The 16,659-nt window shown below is 41.9% G+C and overlaps 1 protein-coding gene across 1 annotated transcript in view; it reads right to left on the reverse strand.

Moving 5' to 3' along the window:
- Positions 1 to 16,396, reverse strand: part of RAP2A (RAP2A, member of RAS oncogene family) — a 32,248-nt gene extending 15,852 nt beyond the window's left edge. The window contains exon 1 of the mRNA XM_069802451.1: positions 16,009 to 16,396. Within this exon, the coding sequence (XP_069658552.1) occupies positions 16,009 to 16,322 (314 nt within the window). The 5' untranslated portion in view covers positions 16,323 to 16,396. The remainder of the gene's footprint in view (positions 1 to 16,008) is intronic.
- Between the last annotated feature and the right edge of the window lie 263 nt (positions 16,397 to 16,659).

A 16,659-nucleotide genomic window follows, 5' to 3' on the forward strand; every position in this document is an offset into this window, starting at 1 on the left:
CTGACTGTAGTCAAGCCCTCTTTTACCAAAATAAAGTTTGTGACAACAAAGAAAAAACAGATGTGAATCTGACGGCCTTGACTAGTTTCCTTAGCAGATGCTCTGAAAGCCTCTTCACTCCTGCTGAGTTTCTACCAGAACATCTGACTTTCAACTTGGGAAAGAGAAACTTTCTGCTGTGACTTCAGAAAGTTACAGAATTATTTATCCAGTTACCATAAGCCTGGTTTAAATGATTGGAGTGTTTGAATGAACAGAGCACCAAGAAGGTTTTCTTCTCCACAGTTTTCAGAAGTGACCTCCACCTTTAACAACTCAACTTTGTAACTCTAGAAATTCGATTCAAAAAGAACACATCAGCCAGTTAAGTGAAACTGTTTCCATATCTAAAGAGGAATATACAAAAATAAGAGCTTCCAAAGTCAGGTGGGGTTTTTGTTTGTTTGTTTGTTTTGTTATTTGTTTGGGTTTTGGTTCATCTTCAAGTATAAAATACTGCCTCCCAGCATACTAACTCTATGTGGCAAAGATAAAGCATGACTTACTGATAACCTCTCTTCTATGTTGAGCATAAACTTCAGAAATAATTCTCTTGGGAGCTTTTTTCATTCTTCCAACAATAAGACAGGTACCAACTAAAGAAAAACAACAACAGACTACTTCATTCTAAATCAGCATCCTGAATATATTAGAAGACTTGAAACTGCAGTTTATGCATTCTAGTATCCAGAACTTTCCTAGTAAGAACTTGTTTATAAAATGACATCAAATATAGGGTATCTAGTACATAAAACAGTAAAATCAAAACATTTTATTCTTCCTTACATGCATGTATATCTCAAATCTAGTATGTGAGTTAACTATTAAAATGAAGGCAGCTAGAATGAGGAGCTCAGATATACTCATCCTTTCTGATGTTGAGCTATTTTAACTACTGTATAAATATTAATTTCTTTGGGTCTAGTCTAGGTTAAAAAAGGTCCCTTTTCCCCGAAGAGTTTTACTAACCTGCCTGACAGCCCTTTTATTGTCTACGGAGACACTTCGTGGCACTCAGTCACCTCGAAGACCATTTTATCTTGCACACACTAACCCTACCAGCTATCGGGCCGTGCCTGCGCCAGCAAGGTTAGCCTGCGGATCTCCACCGCCGCGCAATCTCTGGGTCTTTTGGCACCCTGGCTGCTTCGGCCGGTGCCGAAGCCGTGCCGGCAGCGGAGCGGGTGCACCGGGGTCAGAGCCCGAGGCTCCTGGCTGTCAGCATCCCCGGGGCACTGGAGCACCTCCGCGCCGGCGTTCTGCCGGTGGCTGTACATCGGCTGATGGCCCGTGTCACCCAAAGAGACAGTTCCTCAGCGGAGCCGACGGAAAGGATGGGCTCTGCTAGCTGACAGAAAAAAAGCAATGCGTGCATGCGTCTGAGAGAGAGGGAGGGAGGGAGAAAAAGAATGAAAACCTTCCCAACGAGAGGCTATGTCTCTTATGGACATCTTTTTTTTTCAGAGGGAGAAAAACCAAACAAGCCAGGCCAACCTAAATAATTTCTTTAAAAAGTTGCAGATTCCAACATGAACACCAATTTTAATATTGTTTAAATTAGGTAGGACACAAACCACGTGGCTTTACATCGGTTTAACCAAACTTGTGCAAAAAGTAACTTAGTGACAAAATTTTCATATTTGGACAAAGCCTATTTTAAACTATTTTAAATAGAAGATGACTGCAGAACCTGGCGAAATCCACATTTTATTTTTTGTCCTGGCTCCTGACCCCACAGGCTGGAAGACTGAACAACGCCTCTGCACATATATGCCTATATTTGTGTATATACATACATTTTAGCTGTCTGTGTCTCTAAGTAAGCTTATGTTTAAAATGGCAACATTTAGGTAGGTAACAGTTTGTGAAAGATGCTAAACTATAATCTACTTTGTTTCATTCTGAGAAACAAAATATTACCCCAATATTTAAATGTCTATTTGACACATTCTAGGGACAGAAAGGATGATAATTTGTATACTTAAGCCTCATTAGTGACAGTAATAATGGTAAGAAAATATTTGAGAAAGTTGGACTTCTTTTAAGAAAGAGCCTATACTTAAAGGTACCACACACCTTAGTGTCCATTACACTTTCTTCATTGAATCACTAATTGGTAACTAGAATTTCCTGAGAATAGTCCACTAATTATTTTTTTCCACATTAAGTTGTCCTATGCAGAAAGGCCATTTCAATTAATATGAAGGTGTGTGCAGCCCAGACTGTTCCCAGTCCTTTTAATCTAACCACATTTCTTGCTGACAGACAGAAAGTCTTTCAAAGGAAGGCGTTTTGATCGTCTCTGGGAGAAGAATGTAGACTTCAATTACCAGTCCAATTATCCCAGCTAGGAAGGCAATACAATTGCTTAATTTTAGAGTAATAAGGGACTTTCAAGGTGTGCCTTCTCAGCTTTCATCCACAATTGAGCTTTCCATTGTTCCTCTCTGGCAGATGAAGCTACCATGGTGGCAGTCACTATTTCTGAATAAAAACCATCTGGAGGAAAATTCAACATATGCTAAGTTCAGTGACTTCACACCTTTAGGTGATTTGTTTTCTTTCTTGAATATGCTCATCTCAATTTAAAAAAGGATGCTTTTTGGTATATTTTAGCCAAATACAGTTTACAAGGGTCAGAAAAAGATAAAGAAAAAAAGCAATATCCTGCAATAAACAGCAAATCATATTGAATGACCAAGTTCTTGAGAATCCATGGAAAGAATACAGGGTAAACTTTTTTTTTTTCCAAAATCCTATATTAAGTCTACAAGGCAGCAATTCTTCCCTAGAGGTGAAAACTTTGTAACCACAGGTTTTTTTCTCAGTGTGTCCATATCAAGCCTAGGGATACACCAGTAAAACCTGCAATACATGGTCTGCACATCACCCTCCTTTCCTTTTTACTTATGTTCCAGAGCAACCTGAACATTTTAAGTTCAAGTATCCTGACCCTAGCTTTCTGTATATTTTATTTTCCTTTTCAAAACACAGTTATATTGTAAACGTTGGTAAGTAAAAACTGAATTATGTGGATTTGTTTAATCAAAGAGTTACGAAAGTAGTAAGAGGAAGCAGTCAGGAGAAACCACCTTGCCATCATCAGATCAGATTACCACAATCCTTATCTTTAGCTTCTTGTGATATAATTCTTAGACATAATATAATATAATGGTATTTTGAACATGTCTGCTATAGCTTAGTAGTATGCCCGAGGGTTCATATTGTCTGCAAGTGCCAGTCCCCTCCGGCCCTGCTTTTAGTTAAACATTCACATTATGTATCCTGTCCATAAATGTTACAGCTGCCCAGTGGTTGAACTCTTGGCAATTATAAACATAACCAACAGCATAAATCAAGAAGATGAAAATAACAGTAGCTGCGGTCCATCAGAAGGCTGTCCAAGGACTGCATTTGCTCACTATGGTTCCTGAAAACCACCCTCACACAGATGCGGAGCAAGTCCAGCAATCCTCCCATTACGTGGTCAGTGCAGAATCTGAGGCACAGGGCTTGGTGGCAGCAGGGCTATTGCCACAATAACGCCAGACCTTTAAGTAAAAACTGGTACTCAGAGTGGTAATAGGAACAGCATTCCTTGCCAACAGTTGCTGACAGACTCAACTGATGGGTAGCAAGCATTTGACTTTGGCTGCTATGAAATCTGGTTACAGAGAGCACTAGAAATAAAAGGGTTACAAGGGGTTTGACCAAAAACTGCTAGATGGTAAACAGACTCATAAGAAATTTACATCAGCTACATAAGACAGTGATACTTCAGTAAGTAACAGAGGTTACACAATCCCAGATGGAACAACTATAATGTATATAGTGCCAGACTAGAGGCAAGACCATTACAAATCCATTCACACAGTCCAGGCAAAATTATCATCTGATCCATAATGTTATCTTTAAAGGCAGCAGAAGATTCTTCAAACCTAATTCCATCAAAACATAGCCACCCATTCACCACATCAACAGTCAGCCTAGCTTCCCCACAATTTGAATCGAATTTGGGAAAATTTGGCTTGAGTGAAATTCCAGAACGTGCCATCATGCCTAAATTTTCTGGAACATCATCAAGGATCAAGGAGCAGAAGACTATCATTTCTCTCACATGGCTGGCCTGTAACAGCTACTGGAGAAGCAGATGATAGGAAGATTGCCTGCTGAGCATCTGCAGCTTCTAATGTTAAGTGAGGCTGCAGACACCCAGACTAGGAGAAACACAGAAGAGATGCCTACGAAGACTAATTAATCAAGTTTCTTCACATTTGATATTCAACATTAAAACTCTATGGACTCTCGGCAGGCTATCTTGGTATCATCTGCTTCTCCAGTTTCTTCCTAGGAAAGAGTCTTTCATCCCTTTGTATAAGGATAGCCAGCTAAGCAGATTCTACTCCAAGTATAATGCTAGAATCAGCAATATAATACAACCTGTGCATAGAACTCGCTTTTAAAGAAGGAAGACATCTGAAGTACAAGAATTGTCAAGCGCATGCTGTGGATGATATGATCATCAAGTCAGTGGTCTACTCAATATTCTGTACGAACAAGATCCATACAAAGGCATTCAGAAATTCACTGCTCAAAACATAAGGAATGAAACTGAGGTGAAAAAGCAGGAGGTAAAGAGAGGAAAACATTCGGATGGCAAATATTTCTGGACCCGAATGCAAAACTGAGGTAGGTAAATATACTGGGAGTCCGGAAGAATTTAGGGAGCCATGTCCAAGAGACTGCTCCACAAAATTTCTGCCTACCCACTTAATTTCTTGACAGGTTGCATCCACCTAAAATTTTTGTCAAAACAAGGTAGCTGTCTGAAGGCCTACAGCTGTGCAAGCTCAGCTGAGCCATATATTGGAACCACACCAGGGTCACACACCTAAGCTCTTTGGGATTTATAGGTGAGGCATGCAAGCAGCCAAGTCCCTTGAGAGGCCTAATTCACTAAACATTCTTCTGTGAGTCTAGTAACACGCCAATAGGAAGATACTCAACAAAACCCACAACATATACCACTTCCACAGAAAGCCATGGGAATAAAAGCAAGTAGTGGCAACGCTGTTTCTCACATTTAATGTAGCAGTACAGCAATTACAAAACTGGTCAAGGAGGTGAAAGACCCGCACCATAGGCTTTCTTTAGTCATATGAGCTTCACATCTGCTTTCCCCAGAATAGTGCTCTAACCACTAAGCTACAAGTGAGGTTGAGAAAACACTCTTCAATCTTCCTGTTGAAGATGTGCCACTATGAAGGCAAGTACAAATACACGAAGGCCAATTGACAAATCCCAAGGGAATAGTAACAACAGAAAAAGATCAGGTGTACAAGCTGAAGAAAGATACTAGGGACTGAAACCCAGGGATTTCTCAGGGCTGCTTATTCACTTTAGATTAAGAAGTCACTGCAAAAATGCAAAATCAATATCCCATACAGTGAATGGTCACCAGAAGACTCCCCTAGTCCAGGTGACCACCATATTTCAGGAAAGGTCAGCTGTTGCTCCATGATGACATAGTGGCTTCCATTTTCCTCCCATGCTTTTAGAATTTAAGCGTTTTGATCAGTGAGAGGGCCTGCCTCTCAAGAGAAGAGATTCTACATACATAAGGAGATAGTTCACGTGGTTTGCTACAACAGGACTACACACTGCAGAGCAATGCAGATTCCTAAAGAACTGACACAGAAAAGAAATGCTAAGCTATTTTGCAAGACTGATTTCTCACTTCTTTCTCAATGAAATGCAAGAAAAGAGAAGGCTGACATGGTGGGGGGGCACAAGAAGCATCTCCTCCAGTGCACTGCATGTTCAGAAGATCAATGCCAGAATTCCCGGCTTTGGACAGCATCCTGCACACTTGGTACAAAACCAAAACCAACCTCTCCTACCCCCCAAACTCCCACTATATACCAGGGAGGTTATCTGTTAAAGAACCCAAGCAGATCAAGCAGATTTAAGTGGCACTACATTGACACCCCCCCCACTCCCCTCCCCAAACCTAACACCACACCCAAACGGATGAAAGCAATGGGAGAATTCATTTCAAATCACCGCTTGGATTTTGATTGTGGACCGCAGCATTAACCCAGCAGAAGGTGACTCATGCTTCTCTCTTCCAGGCATTGTAGGGAGTAACCTGCATGTCAGCTACCAAGAATCTAACTGCTTCTGAGGCTAGCAGAGCAGATGTCTTCTTTAAGCAGCGAGATGGAGAGCCTGGATTTCATCGGAGACTGAGAAGCACTCAGACCAGTTAGATTTTTTAAATTTTTTTTGGGGGGTGGTGGGGGGGGTGGTGGTGGTGGTGGTGGAATGTATGAAAGGCATCTGATAAAATGCTCCAGAAGAAATAGTTCAAGGTGATCATCTTCTGCCCTCCAAATTATTTTCAAAAAGAAATTGAATTCCTAAAGTTAAAAAACCCCCCACCCTAAACCACAAAAATGCAAACCACCACTGTTTAACTGGTTTTCAGTAGAATTATTACAGCAGAAGAGGGGCAAATTTTGATATGTGGAGATAGAATATTACTACTAGGAAAACCCTTTACAACATCAAGTCCTTTTGGCAGTAGAAAGTAATCCACAGACTGAAAACATACCTTCTTAAAAACAGTGTACAAATAGCAGTATACAAATAAGGACTGCTGTCACATAGCTCAAAAAAATACACAAGTCCAGGATTCTGCATCATGGCCAAGTGCAATTAAATACAGACGTGGGTGGAAAAAAAACACCAAACAGATTTTTTCCCCACTCATTTATAACTTTTGGGGAAAATGGTACAAATCTCAAACATTTCATATTCATTGTTCTGTTCTGACAAAAACAATGAGCTTCTAAAATTTAAAAATGAAATTGAAAACATGGTAAGGAAATTTCAAAAGAAAAGCAATTCTTGAGGAAAGGCTTAATTTATGCATTTCTAGATAGGTCTTATGAAGTTCATGGCTTTTTCAAAAGAAAAAAGCATTCCCATTATTTGCACATTTATAAAACGTTTCAAGATTTTGCACAGCAGTTAAAAAGATGTTATAGCAATGTGGGAAACTGCAACTAGATCTAATCAGATAAAGTAGGTTGATCAGTCCTGGCTTATCCTCTATACTGTGAAATACATTAGGAGTAAGAGGCCAAAGAGTACATTCTCCTACCAAAACTCGCTCGTCACATCAAGCGCACCTATAGCCCAGAGGCTATCTATGTGGTTATTTCTTGAAAGCATCTTTTTTTGCAGTTAATCAGAAATCCAGGACCAAACCTCTTCTTCACAACATTCAGAGCACTTAAGTTCATTGCCCTTATCCAATTCATTTCCAGTTCAAATTAAATTGTAGTTGAGTAGATACTCACACGGGAATCTCAGACACTATTAATCTTTTAGTTAAGGTGGCTACTTGCTAACCAGAACCAAACCATTCTATAAAGAGTTGTATTTTATTTTACCCCGGACCACAACCCTAAGCTATTACATTCTAAAACTTTAAAATGCTTTAATGTCTGCCTCATTACCCTGACTTTTTGCAGAAGATAATAACAATGTTTTAAAAGTTGTTAAAGCTCTATGTACATGACACACGCAATGTGTCAAAACAAGCTAATCAACTCTAAAAAATGCTTACTCCTTTTTTTTGTCCTTCACCTGATCTTTCACCTAGTCTAGGCCTAATCAAGACAAGAATTAAAATAGTCACCATTGCATTTTTAAAGAGTACAAGCACCAACTAATTGAGCTAGCCCCATGACATCAATGTTGAGAAAGGATAACGTGCTCATACCACACCTTTAATTCTCTTGTCTAGACTAGGATTTAAGGCAACACAGCTGCTAAAATGCAATCCATTGACAAAGAAAGTGTTCGAGTTGCACTCATCATTGTAAACTGTACCTAGACTATACTGTTTGCCTTAGTGCAGCAAAAATTGAATACTAGTCCTATATTGGAAACCTCTGGGAAAAAAAACTCAAAAAAACAGACCAGCAGGAAGCTAATGAATAAGAGAACATGAAGAAGCAGATAGCTACAGTTCTTGTTACCTTAACAATCACGTAAATCTTTGTACAAGTCACTACGTGCCAGGACAATTTAGCACTGCAGTCCCAATTGCTTCCCTATTCTCTCTCAAAACGTTATCATCACATACCACCTACACAATTTACAAGGAAGAAAAAAAGGAAGGGAAAAAAAAAAAAAAAAAGATGTTTGAGCAACACTTGCAATATTTCAGAAATTAAATGACCAGTAACCCCAGGTTTGTTCTTAGGTGCAAAAAAATAAAAATCTGACACTGAATTATTAAGGGGAAAACTAGAAAAGGAATAGATTTAATGATTTTTGGGAGAGCCACCTACTCAGACATTTCAGATTTTCATCTAAAAACTTTCAATCGCCAAAGAACATCTATTTTAGAAATTTCAGTCCGAAGAGTGTGACTGCTAGTATAAGAGTTTTAACTAAACATACTGTTACCCAGAATGTTTTATGTATGACCAGACAACAAAATTTGTTCCTATCCACACACCATCCAACTGAAGAGTAGAGAATCGTGGTTATTTTGAAAGAAAAGATTAAAGCTACTGCCAACTGTGTTGGCTATAAAAAACAGTATTTAAAGAATTATTGTTCTCTAGGCAAAACAAATTCAAAGCAAAACAGAAATTCTAATGAGCAATGACATTTTTTTTGGATAAAAATTTCCAAATATTCATTGCAAAAATCTGTGTCAAAACAGCTTAATGAAGAGCAAGATAGAAAACATTCAACCCCAAGCATTAATGCTATATTATTGTACTAAAGTATGAAAGCCATTAAAGTCACTGTTATATTTGGTCTTTAACACATTAAATAGCATTTTTACAACACAGACACGATCAAACAACACTGCACAAATGAAAACAAATTTAAGAAGTCTTGCCATATACCGTTCTACTATTTGACAATTGTAGCTACCCATACTTATTCACACACCTCTACAACAACATGAGCTACATCGGCAATTAAGACCCAAAAAGAGAATATGATGTTAAGTGATATGGGCATCGTAAAGAAGATACGCTATACTCTAAACTAGCACAATCTAAACTAAACATGCATACAAAAGGAGCTTGCCTACCTGGCTTTTTCAATAAAAGTCCAAAGAATACCTAAAAAGCAGGAGGGGATAAAAAGATTTATTTTCAGTGCCCACATATGGAAACTATCATGTCACTTAACCTTACGAAGAAAAATAAATAAATCTTGGAAAGGAATACCTATACAATTAGCTGGGGAGGGCCAGGGAAGCAGCCAAAAAAACACATTAGAAGAGTCTGGTTATAAGCATTGCCTCAAATTTTCATGGTTTCCACAGAAAGTAACTCAAAGTAGCATGAATATTTCACATTTTCAAGGGAGGGGGTGGGGGGTGGGGTGGGGGCAGGGCAGGGCAGGGAGAGTCAAGAGAACTCTGGAAGTATAGAATTTAATTCAAAAGCTTCTACAGGAAAACATTAAAGGTAATATGTTCTGAAGATGCATGAGCACCTCAAAATATCCAAGTTTAAGCCAAGCAACTTTAAAATAATGTTCTATAGCTTAAAATTGCACACTGTCAGAGACATTTGTCAGAGGATTGTCTATGTATGAATTCCCCAGTTAAATCAAGAAACCTATAATTTTGTCTGACAGAATTAGTTCATTAATTTCAAATTAAAACAAAGGTAGATTCACACACACACACACACACACACAAAAGATCTAAACTCTACAGAGCCAGAAAGAAGTGTTGTAAAGTTATTTTAAAAGCATAAGAGCACAAAGAGAAACTAAAAATTTGAGTTTAAAACCAAATAAATTTTACAGTAATGTTCTGTATCCTGCGAACTTGTAATCCTGCTATTACAGACACTTCCTAGGGGACAGTCTATGTATCAGTTCCCCAATAGGAGACAACAGCCAGCCATACAGCTGAAGGTTCTGATGTTATATACGGGGTCAACTTGATACAACTGACTACTTGTGTTTACCACTTCTGTATATCTGTACAGATGCTTAAAATACTTGCATTTTCTTCTTGTAAATCGATAAGGTTCTCACCTGAGAAACAGCTATCGATTAAGTGCCCCTTAAAAAAAAAAAATAAAAAGGCGGGGGGGTGGGGAGAGGGCAGTATAGCTCTTTTATTGTACTTAAATATTTTAACATAATAGCCAATGTCCACACTGTGTCAGGATTCCATCCAGGTTCCTACATTATCTCAGAAATATGTACAAGTGTTTGATGGGATTTAAAATCTATTAATCTGTTCTTGCAATAAAGTGCTAAATTTCATCTGATGGGTGCACAAGAGTGGCTGACAGCTTGGCCAGGCATCCTATAGAGAATACTTGTTACCTGCCCTGCCTTTTTCACGTACAGATGAGTACTCTAATCAATCTACTACATTGAAATTATTGCAAGAAAAAGAACTCTTGCTAAAAAAGACTTCAGGATTTCAGTCTGTTCTTTTTTCTACCATCTCTACACAGCTAGCATCTATGAAAGTCCCTAGATTTGTCAAGCTTTTGCATACAGTACTTCAGAAAGAATAGGATTTTCCAAATTTCACTTCTACTGAACACTTAGGTATTTCTTCCTGGAAGGTTGGAGCCATGTTTGTGACTGAATGCGTCATAGCAGTGTTCATGAAGAATTCTCTAACTAATTCTCCAAATTAGAAAAATATTTTCTTAAAACAAAGATGAGAAATACATAGAATTTCAGAAAACTGGTAAATTCAACCTTGCTTAACGAGGACTTACGGTCTTTGAATAAAAACCATACTTAGTTTTCATAGTACTTGGAAAGCAACATTTTCAAACTAGACATTTGAGCAATTTGTGATTTCAAGTATAGTTTTTCAGACTTAATCACCATTAAGTCACTAAATACATCAATTATCATTGACTCAAGATGCTGATTTCACAATTAATAAATGTCAATAATTACATCTCTTGTATGTTTTAAATTACCACACAGAATCCCTAGACTGGGAGGCAGACTTTCATCCTGATGATAAACACCACCACGAAGAACATTCTCAACTCGGAGACATGTTTCTGTGATATTTCATAGCAATATACCTACATCATTTAGTCTGCACTTTCAGACAATCTAAATTAATAAATTTTCTGGTCTTTGCTTTCTAGAGAAAAAGCAATACATTAATGAAAAGTTTTTTTTTTTACTGGAATAGAGCACTTCTCAACAATACTATTTTAAGCAGAATCTGTTAGTGTCCAAAACATGAACACAACAGTCATGTCTTTAAAGCACTGGTCAGACATCTAGAGATAGCACAAGTGAAGAACTCTGAATTAACTTGAGTTCTTTTTTATTTCTGTGCTTCAGTTTTCTGCTTGAATAGAAATAATAATACTTCTCTATTTCATGGGGTTCTACTAAAACTATATATATTAAAGCCTGTAGGACAGAATGAGAAATTACATTATTGAAGGCTACATAGGCACCTAGAATATACACCCAATGAAGTTTAAACATACCTTCATGGGAGAAAAACACTGACAAAGTCATATCCAAAATTAAAATTCAGTATATGGTAAGTATCAGCAGATTCTCTTCAGAGAGCTTTCTAATCACACAAAAGACAAACACAGAAGTGTTAGAAGTTACCTAACTCCTTTTTCCACAAAAAAAAAAAAAAAGGTAATTACACTGCTTAATCTGCATACTCACTACTTATTTCTAAACCTTGATATCTAACTGGGGTGCACCACTTCCAATCTGTTTCATTTGACAGCTTCTGCTCTTCCTTCACTGCAGACCTTTGCTGGCATCAGGGCCCACTCATCCAGTCTAGCCTTGCTCTCACAAATACAAGGTTTCTCCGGAAAACAGCTCATTCTAAAACTACAGTGAGTTCTGTCTGGAGCATAAACAACAGGCAGTTCTTTGCTGCCAAGCTTGCGAATCCATTTTGGAGGGAAAGAAGGGCCTAGATTTCCAGCACCTACAAACACACAGGTAACATATTTTGCGCAATATCTCACCAGGAGGCAGTAAAGCAGCAGTTGATTCTCTTTATCCTTCTTGTATACAGAAAGTAAGAGGTACTCTTCAAAGCTACCACATAAAAAAATATTATACTTATGTACAGTCCATCTTCCCAACAGTACAAACTCTCAGCATTTGCAGGAATCAGAAGAAACAAGGCTTAATGGACTTATGTGGCACAAGTGGGATCCAGAAACTGGTACTAGGTGCCTGAAACGCTAAGATCATGAGGTTGGAACAATGCATTCCAGATAAGCAGTCAACTGTAGAGTGAAGAGGAGCTCCCAAACTGTTCGCTTAGCTATCAGTATCAGCGATAACAGCTTCAAACAAGCATGGAGGCACTCTCAAGTTCCTAAACCCAGAGACCGACCCTATACCTTTGGCCTCATTCTGCACAACCCACCACCCTACATTAGGGCACAGCCCACCACCCTACACCAGGACACAACCCCTCCATCCTCCTACCTTCTGATTACACTCCTTTATCCAGCAAAACAGGGCATCCACAGCCTCACTCACCTCGGCCACATCCCCCTTCATCAGTTCCTGTGCACCACGTACTGATGCTGAAGCACAAGTTTCAGATAAGCAGGGCTAGTTGCAGGCACTGCAAGAACAGCCGATGGCAGAAACGACTGCTTTGTACAACACAAGCTATAGCCAAGCCACTCCTCGGGTAAAATCTATTGTCAGGCACAGCATCTGGAGGAGGAAGAACGGCAGCTGTGATTTTGTACCACCGTGATTCTTCATCCAACGCTGGCAGCGTTCTGTGCAGTGGGAAACTCTGGCCCGAAATACAGCGAGGACTTCTGAAACCTCTTCCTTCTCCTCATCCTGTGTCTAGGTAGAGCTGCTGGGGGTACACCCATCCACTCAGAACTGACAGGGGTCCCTTACTGAAGGTAAAGCACCTCGACTCATTCTTAGAAAGATCTAGACAAAAATGTGTTATTTACTTTGAAAAGAAGAATATGGTTTACATTTAAACTATTTCCCAGGAAAGAACTTTAATTACCCATTTAAAAGCTATGGAGGCATCCTCCCCTCTTGATAACACTGTGCACCATGACTGAAAGGGATGCAAGGCTCCCACACTACACAAGGAAGCTTGACTTTATAGTTTTGCCATTAGAAGACTTCTCTGCAAACTGGGAGACCTGGATTTCAGTCCTGTTTTTAAGTCTATTTATGCATTTTTTAATATTAAATAGCCATTTAATGAGAACAGAAACTATACTGGCAAGAGTGATCTCAACCTCTTCTAACCACTAAGCTTCAGAGTTAAGTAAAGGTCCACTTGTTTCCTCTCTTTCATTCATGAACATGTCATTCATTCCTATAAAGTAATTCACCTTCATCAGGTGGAGTGAAGGACTCCCTTAGCTTAATTTGGCCTGGTATGAGGTGGTTAGACCAGGGAAGCAGAAGATGCAAGCATGCATCTCTTAATCTGAAGAGGGAATTTCACCTGGCTTTTCTACTTCTTGGGAGAGTAATCAAAATTACTCTCTAATTATGCAATAACACAGGGATTACTTCATTAAAAAAAAAAAAAAAAGCAGCAAGGACAACATGTAAAATGCAGAGATACCTACCAGTTACAGACCTGGCCAATTGGTTTCCAGGTACAATGAAAGTTCAGAGATTTTTAGATCAAGGTTTTGTATCAATATAAGCATATAGTTGTCACTTTCAGGTATCTCATCCAAAATCCCTAAGGAAACAGGACTATGATTATTTGTCTCTCAACATGGATTAAATGCATTTGTGCAGCTGTATATTATAATTTAGAAGTCCTTGTACAGATACATATTATATCCGTAAATATGCATTCTTCCAGTTTAACTGGTAAAAAAGGATGCAAGCTTAAGTCAAGAGCACAGTAGGCCTTACACTGCCTGCAAACTTACGTTCCAAAACGTAACAACAACAAAACCCACAGATATAAGATGAGGTAAGTTGACAAGGAAAGATCTGGTACACTTGCTGAAACTACACCTTTTTAATACTGCAAGTCAAGAGTATATCCCTTTCAACTATAACTCACAATTTTCAGGATTCCAGCTGCTTTTAGATTACTTTGCATAAGTGAAATTCAGGATTAAAACACTGCTCATATGTCTTTCACGAAGCACCTAACAAAAAGCCAAAGCTTGAAGTCTTGCAGTAAAAGAGAGGGCAGAAGAAAAATACCAGCAGCATTTAGAGCCACTCTCAGCAGTGCTGAGTCAATGTAACTATGGAAGTACAAGTTGCTTTCTATTCTGCTTCACCTATCTACAGCTTGTCAGCTGGGGTCTGAATGCAGATGCTCCATTGCAAGGTACAACGCAAGCTGCAAAAGCCACAGCTAGGCATTCAGAGGCTAAATGAATTTATATCACCGATTAAATACAGGAAAACCAAAAGCATTTATTAATAATAAAGTCTACCCTAACTACTTCAAGAAGAAACATTCTTCTGTAAGGTACGTGTGAACGATACGGATCGTGAGGATATGGAAAATGCATTTTCCGTAATAAATTCACAATAACTTCATTACACTGGTCTTTAGAAACCTCCAGTGACAAAGTTAGGACACGCATTAAGAAACACCTACTATGAGAAAGTTGCAAGCCTCTGAAAACATCAGCGCTTTGTCTCCTCCCCCCCCCTTTCCCCTACTCACCCTCCCCAATTTCTCAAAATACATCTTCCCCAGGCCTTGGTCTGGAATGGTAGTTTCTGTGAACAGACCATACCCAACCATATGATTAGCCATTATCACCTTTTGTGCTCCACTCTACATTAAGATGCAAATCCGACAGCTGTGGTCCAACTAAGTTATTTACAAGGGCTTCCCTTTCAGATGTCCAAGCCAAAGCTACAACCAGTTCTGCGACATAATTCCAACCTCTCTCCACGGGCAATAACAGATTTCTGTCTGCAATGATCTGGCCAGCGGCATTTTCTCACCCCCACTATGGTTCAAACGGTTGCTATGATTTCGAATGGTGCATCTACCCTTATTTTAGCGCGACTGGCTGCATTTCAGCTGCTGACATCCAACTGATTGACGCATATCTAAACAACACAGCGGTTATAAAAACAAGCTGGCAGCACGCACCGGTGTTTCACCACCGTGGATTCACTCGCGGTGGAGCGGCTGGCAACGCGACCGTGGGAAATTTAAGAGAAAACACCGAGCGTACACAAGGCCTAGCGCTCACAGCCGTCACCCAAGGAAGAGGCTTGCGCTCTCCACTTTGAAGAGGAGTGGGAAGTTCACGGAAATACCTATGCAGGTATCCGAAAAGGCAGATCTCTGCCTGCTTTTGAAGACGCGCGTGCTGCAGGTCAACACCCTTGCGAATCGCCCACGGCGCGTCCACTGAGAAAGCACACTCGAGGACTGACCCCACGCAGTAATTCGGGGAACTGCTTTTCCGCCCCCCCCCCCCCCCCGTTACAGCCGTGGCACAGCCTGCCGCCTGCCCGCCGTATTTCACGCAGGAGCACCCCAAACCGGGAAATGGGGGGGGGGGGGGGTGTTCGAGCAGCGGCAACCGCTGGATCCCCCTGCCGCCCCCCCCGCCCGCAGGGAGCCCGGGGCTGCGGGCGAGGCACCGGCGGGGGCTGGGGACGGTACCGGGGCGCGGGGGGGGGGGTGTGTGTCCTGCCGCCCTGGGGACGCTACCGGGGAAGGAGGGAGGGAGGCGGGTGAGGGAAAAGAAGCCGCGGGGCAGCACCTGAGGGGGCAGCGGGGCAGGGCGGAGATCCGGGCCCTGCGGGTCGGCCCGGGGCGGGGAGGAGGGGACGGGGAGGGGGGACGGACGGGGACGGCCACGGGCACGACGGGCGGCCCCGCAAGGCCCCGGCGGGCCGGGCCGCAGGTGGGCGTCGGGCGCGGCCGTCGGAGGAGCGTCGGGCCGGGCAAGTCACCTCTTGACGCGGATGATCTGGTCGCGCATGGGTCGGATGTCCTGGAAGCTCTGCTGGTTGACCAGGCTGTAGACGAGGATGAAGCCCTGCCCGTTCTTGATGTAGAGGTCCCGCATGGAGGCGAACTGCTCGGTGCCCGCCGTGTCCAGGATCTCCAGGACGGAGGGGGAGGCGTCCACCTCGATCTCCTTGCGGTAGAAGTCCTCGATGGTGGGGTCGTACTTCTCGATGAAGGTGCCGGTCACGAACTGCACCGTGAGCGCCGACTTCCCCACCCCGCCCGAGCCCAGCACCACCACCTTGTACTCGCGCATCCTCCCGCCGCCGCCAGCGCGGACCGCCCGCTCCACCCGCACCTGCTCGACGGCCCCTCCTCACCCCCCCGCCATGGGCCGGGCCTCCCCTCCCCTCCTCCTCCTCCTCCTCCTCCTTCTCCTCCCCGCCCTGCCCGTCGCCTCCGCCGCCGCTCCGCTCCGCTCCGCTCCCGCCCGGCGGATGCTGCCGGCGGCGGGGCCGCGCTGACGGGCTGCGGCGCGGACGAGGTGGGGCGCCGCCGGCCCCGCCCCCCTCCTTCCCCCTGTCGCCACGGCAACAGCCAACCGGCCGGCGCGCGCGGAGGGGCGGGGGGGGCGGAGGGGGGGTGGGTGGGGG

Source organism: Haliaeetus albicilla, chromosome 15 (genome assembly GCF_947461875.1).
Source record: "Haliaeetus albicilla chromosome 15, bHalAlb1.1, whole genome shotgun sequence".
Taxonomy (NCBI): Eukaryota; Metazoa; Chordata; class Aves; order Accipitriformes; family Accipitridae; genus Haliaeetus; species Haliaeetus albicilla.